Source organism: Nematolebias whitei, chromosome 17, assembly GCF_014905685.2.
Source record: "Nematolebias whitei isolate Nwh7 chromosome 17, NemWhi1, whole genome shotgun sequence".
NCBI classification, from domain to species: Eukaryota; Metazoa; Chordata; class Actinopteri; order Cyprinodontiformes; family Rivulidae; genus Nematolebias; species Nematolebias whitei.
The window spans coordinates 42504516-42510734 of NC_056514.1; the positions used below are offsets into that span (position 1 = coordinate 42504516).

Genomic DNA, 6219 nt, shown 5'->3' on the forward strand with positions numbered 1-6219 from the left:
TGGTGTTCTGTATGTGGTGTTCTGAGCTGCCAACTAAAGGGATGAGTACAGACGCCAGATATTTGGAAACATTGTAAGTGACAGAGTTAATCATGCTAACAATAGGTCTTAAAGGTACACCTTGTTTGTGGATTTTAGGTAAACCATACAGACTAGGTGTGGCCTCCCCTGGGTACAGTCTGTGGTACAGAAAACGGTCAATAGCCTTGTCCTGCTCCAAAATTTTTCAGGCAATCTATTAACTTCTTCTTGTAACCACTTCCTGGATCTCTTTTCAGAGGTTCATAAGTGTTTAAGTCACTAAGGAGTGTCATAACTTTCTCATGATAGTCTTTCTGGTTCAAAATCACTGTGCACCTTCCTTTGTCTGCTGGGAGAATGATGATGTTTTTGTCCTTGCTAAGAGTGGTGAGTGCATCCCTCTCCTCTCTACTGATGTTGGAAGGTGGTGGTTTGGCATTGCTGAGGCAGGATGAAACTTTGATTCTGAGCTGTTCTGCTTCACCCCCTTTCATTTTGTTGTTGCGGATGGCTGACTCAGTGGCTGTGATCATCTATACTTGTCGTTGTTACTCACTGTTGTCATGACTCTTTGTTAAGAAATCAGGTATGTTTTTTAAATGAATCCCAGAGGCTCAGTGGTAGTAACCTGTCTAAGTAAAATCAGAGTCAGAGTTTCTTTATTGTCATTCGCACCTCATGTGGTACATGTGGTGGAGCGAAATTATGTCCACAAGGTCCCAGTTACATCCAACAATAAAATGTCTAAGAAAAACAGTGATAACATCTAAGATATGAACTAAGAAAAACATCAACTAAATATACACTAAGCACTCATAACATAAAACATTGAACATCAGCACAAACATGAACATGAGTCTGTGAGCAGATGTGCAGCATGAACACATCAACATTGAAACAGATCAGCAGCAACATGAAACAGATCAGCAGCAACATGATGTGATTTTTCACAGTGATTCTCCTGGTTAGAGATTCATGAGTCTAACAGCCTCAGGGTAGAAGCTGTTCCTCAGTCTAGTGGTTCTACACTTAATGCTCCTCAACCTCCTTCCTGAGGGGAGTGGGGCAAAAAGTGTGTGTGCTGGGTGAGTGTGGTCCTTCATGATGCAGGTGGCCCTCTTCCTGCATCTGGAGGTGTAGATGTCTGTGATGGTGGGGAGGCTGACTCAGACAGACTTCTGTGCAGCCTTCACCACTCTAAAGGTTGAATGAATGAAAAATTTATATAAAAGAAGTGTTATAAAACAAATCAAGGTACCATATAAAACAAGGTAAAATACAAAAAAATGCTAAAAACCAAGAACATTTTTGCTTTGATGTTTCTATTGACATTAAATGTTTAAAATACCCTAAAGAAATGAAGGTGGACAGTTTCAGCTCCTCTTGCAAGATGTTCCAGGTGCAGGAGCTGAGCAGGAAAAGGCCTTTTTGTCAAGTTCAGTCCACACTGAGGGAAAGCTGCAGGTAATTATGGACTGAGAGTGCACGCTGTAACTGCACTGACAACGTGACATGTGGGAGGAGATATATGAAGGTAGAAGACCAAGGAGGGATTAATAGATGAAGGTGAACTAGTGTGAGAGTCTGTGTGTAGATGATGATGACCAACTGACCAAAGAGTACAGAGTGCAGTGATTGGTATGGTAGTTCGAACCAGTTATGAATCTTACCGCGCCATGCTAGACAACATTGGACCTTTTACTGAGTTGAGTTTTTAATCTGATGTTGATGGTTTCATGCCATTCTGGAAATGATCTAACATTAACACTTAACAAGATGACCACACACATTTTCATCTTGTTAAAGTAGACCACATTCTTGCTAGCCATTTCAGTGTTTTGCTTCAGTGGCTGTTACAACTTGGCCTTTGAGTTTGTTTCTGGTCCTGTTTAGGTTTTAGATTCACAGAAATTGTTCTGTACCACTTGTTCTAGGTTCTTAAAGCGGAAACTGCTCAGCAGTGTTGCTGAAAACAGGTGTTTCATCTTACTGTTGCAAATCAAAACTTGTTCTGAAATGTTTCATGAATAGATTTGTAGTGAGCTAAGGCGTTAACTTCACTACTAGCAGTTCCTGTCCCCTGAAGGTCTTCAGAGACAGATTGCTGTTGGAGGCCTAGTTCACTACAGTTTCATTCAACCTTTATTTATACATTTATTGAGCCTCGGGATGAATGATGCTTTGAGATTTTGTTTAATGTGGACATCATGGCATGCTGCTGTTGTCATGGTAACAACTTAATGTGATTTTCCTGTGTTTAGGTAGGAGCGGCCTGGCCGAGACGTCTTCAGCTGTGCTGTCCACGGTGCCTCGGAGGAGAACCAGTAAGGTTACAAGGGTTCAGGCATGTTGAAGTGGGGTTCTGTGTTTAGGATGAACACTTGGCTGACAGCTCGCAGCAGCCAAAAAGGGGGGCCCTTTGCATGCTGCCTGAAGGAGAGGACCCCCCCCCCCCCCGAAGGCTGCCTAGAGTAGAGGAGCTCTCTGATTGGCTGTGTGTTGGTGGTGCTCTCTGATTAGCTCAGGGTATAGTTTACTTTAAGTGTCTAAACTGAGCCCTGATTTAATTTAATTTCAGGGTCACATCAGCCACATCATGGGTCACTGAATGCAGCAGGAAGAACAGGAGGCGTCACCAGGATCAACCTGACATCATGTGAACATCATGGATGATCCAATTACATGTCAGTCACCGAAAGGGCCAATCAGGATCCTTTCTGTTGCAGCAGGTTGTTTGTAGAATTTTTATTGGATCCTTATTTCTCCATACTCAAAGCTGGAATTATTCCAGTTTAAAGAAAACCATCAAATCATCTAAACCACGCCCACCTGACTTCTGATTGGCTCACCTGTTCCAGTCAGGTGTGACCGGTTAACTCTGGTCTGACCTCTACACAACGTGTTCACTGTCTCATTTTGCAAAGGGCTAATGCACAGTTTGACATATGGGTATTTATTCCCTTACTTGGGGCTTTCAGGATTAATTATAAACAGTAAAGTTCTTCTTTTGTGGTGTTAAAGAAATCCAGTTTATGCCTGCCACGTGACTGAGTTGTTTAAAAGCACTGAAACAGTTAATGAAGGATTAATGAGGGACAGGATTAATTTTAAGTAAAGCCAGAAGTGCTGTTTACAATATGTCTTCCTGTTTATACATTTCTATTTTCAACAAGCAAATTTTGATATTTTTACTTTTTATTTGACTGAAAGGGAAAACTACTTTGTGCTGACATAAGTTCCTACTCCAAGCTGACCCATCAGAGGCAGCATTTGTACTGTAGACTGATTTCAAAATAAAATATTTTACTTTTAAGTGTTTACCAGGGCTTCAAATTGCTTCTAAATCCTTTTCCAAAATATTTCAACAACAGCTGTGAAGAAAACTACAGTTCCCATGAGTTCCCACTCTGCAGAGGGTGGGGCGTAGGAGGAGGAGCTGATGGGGGGGGGGGGGGGGGGGGGGGGGGATGTGGGAAAGAATGTGAAGAATTCATTTCCTGTTGAGCAGCTCTCCCAGTGAAGGAAGAGACAAGAAGTCATGGCCAAGGGTAAAGCTCTCCTCAGGAGCATAACAGAGCAGTACTGATTGTTACTTCTCCTGTTGGATCACTGCCTCTCCAGAAGGAGGAGGCGCAGCATGGCTGAACCTCTGCTGAGGAGAACTTTCTCCAGGCTGAGAGGCAAAAACAGAAGCTGCAAGAAAAACGAATCTAAAGAGAGTGGTGAGTTTTCTAACAGTCTGTAAACACATCACGTTTATCAGAACCTTCATTCAGAGAGTTCTTACAAGCATAATGTGTGTTCTTAGGCTTTAGAGCTTCTCAATGCAGCATGTGGTCCTTGTTTTAGTTTCTAAATGCATCACAATTGTCCTTAGGTTTTATAGTTCTTAAAGGCATCACGTGTGCCCTTAGTTTGTAGAGCTTCTAAATCAATAATGTTTGTCCTTAGGTTTTAGAGCTTCCAAATGCATGTGGTGTGTCCTTAGGTTTTAGAGTTCTTAAAGGCATCATGTGTGCCCATGTTTTAGCTTCTAAATGCATCATGTGTCCTTAGGTTTTAGAGTTTCTAAATCTATAATGTTTGTCCTTAGGCTTTAGACTTAAAGGCATCATGTGTGCCCTTAAGTTTTAGTTTCTAAATGCATCATGAGTGTTCTTAGGTTTTAGAGTTCTTGAAGGCATAATGTGTGTTCTTAGGTTGTAGAGCTTCTTAGTGCGTTGTTTTTTAATTTTTTTATTCAACCTTTATTTATACAGGTTAATCCCATTGAGCCTCGGGGACTCGTTTACAAGAGAGACCTGATTTTAACAAAGAAAGATGACAACAGTGGGCACCAAAGACAACAATAGACAATCATAAAGTATGCATACAAATTGAGAATAACAAGTGAAAATCAAATGGTATTTAAAAGAAAATGTAACAAAAAACAGCTAGGTTGTCGAGCAGTGTAGAAAACTAAAAACAAGAACATGTCTGCATTGGTTTGTAGTGTGTCCTTGGGTTTTAGAGCTCCTAAAGGCATCACATGTATCTTAGGTTTTATAGTTTCTAAATGCAAGCTGTGTCCTTAGGTTTTAGAGTTCTTAAAGGCATCATGTGTGCAATTAGGTTTTAGAGCTTATAAATGCATAGGGTGTTCTTAGGTTTTAGAGCTTCTAAATTCACATGGTATGTCCTTGGGTTTTAGAGTTCTTAAAGAAATCGTGTGTTCTTAGGTTTTACAGCTTCTGAATGCATCACGTGTCCTTAGGTTTTAGAGTTATTAAAGGCTTAATGTGTGTTCTTGGATTTTAGAGCTTTTAAATGCATCACACATGTCCTCAGGTTTTAGAGTTCTTAAAGGTATGATGTGTGCCCTTAAGTTTTAAAGTTTCTAAATGCATCACATGTGCCCTTAGGTTTTAGAGCTTCTAAATGCATCACAAGCGTCCTTAGGTTTTGGAGTTCTTGAAGGCATAATGTGTGTTCTTAAGTTATAGAGCTTTTTAGTGCATGTGGTTTGCCCTTGGGTTTTAGGGTTCCTAAATGCATCGCGTGTCCTTGGAATTTAGAGTTAATTAACATATCAAGTGTGTCCTTCGGTTTTAGAGTTCCTTAATCTAAAGGCATCACGTGTGTCCTTAGATTTTAAATTTGCTAAACGCATCACATTTGTCGTTTGGTTTTTGAGTTCCTAAAGGGATCATGTGTGTCCTTAGGTTTTAGAGTTCTTAAAGACATCACGTGTACTCACGTTATAGAGTTTTTAAAGGCATCACATGTGTCCTCTGGTTTTAGACTTCCTAAAGGCATCAGATGTCCTCAGGTTTTAAAGTTTCTAAAGGCATCACATTTGTCCTCAGGTTTTATGATTCCTAAACACATCCTGTGTGTCCTTTATGTTTTAGAGTTCCTAAATGCATCACCTGTGTCCATAGGTTTTAGGGTTCCTAAATGCATAATTTGTTTCCACAGGTTTTAGATTTCTTAAAGGCATCACATATGACCTTAGATTTTAGAGTTCCTAAAAGCATTAATTTTGCCTTTAGGTTTTGGAGTTCCTAAACAAATAACATCCTTAGGTTGTAGAGTTCCTAAAGGCATCACATATGTCCTTGGGTTTTAGAGCTTCTAAAGGCATGTGGTGTGTCCTCAGGTTTTAGAATTCTTAAAGGCATCACGTATGTCCCTAGGTTTTAGGATTCCTAAATGCATCCTGTGTGTCCTTATGTTTTAGAGTTCCTAAATGCATTCCTTTTTCCCTTAGGTTTTAGAGGTGATAAAAAACACACACACATGATGGACACTGACACACACACACATACATGATGGACTCTGACACACACACACATACATGATGGACTCTGACACACACATACATCAGGTCTCTCTTGTAAACGAGTCCTCGAGGCTCAATGGGATTTACCTGTCTAAATAAAGGTTGAATGAACACATACATGATGGACACTGACACACACACACTTGATGGACACTGACACACACACACACACACACATGATGGACTCTGACACACACACACACTTGATGGACACTGACACACACACACACACACACACACACATGATGGACACTGACACACACACACACTTGATGGACACTGACACACACACACACACACACATGATGGACTCTGACACACACACACACTTGATGGACACTGACACACACACACACACACACACACACATGATGGAC

The 6219-nt window shown here is 40.7% G+C and overlaps 1 protein-coding gene across 1 annotated transcript in view; it reads left to right on the forward strand.

The window, feature by feature from the left end:
* The first annotated feature begins 3619 nt into the window (after positions 1-3619).
* Positions 3620-6219, forward strand: part of LOC119423888 (rho GTPase-activating protein SYDE1) — a 52167-nt gene continuing 49567 nt past the window's right edge. Inside the window, exon 1 of the mRNA XM_037691313.1 lies at positions 3620-3743. Coding sequence (XP_037547241.1) covers positions 3659-3743 — 85 coding nt within the window. The 5' untranslated portion in view covers positions 3620-3658. The remainder of the gene's footprint in view (positions 3744-6219) is intronic.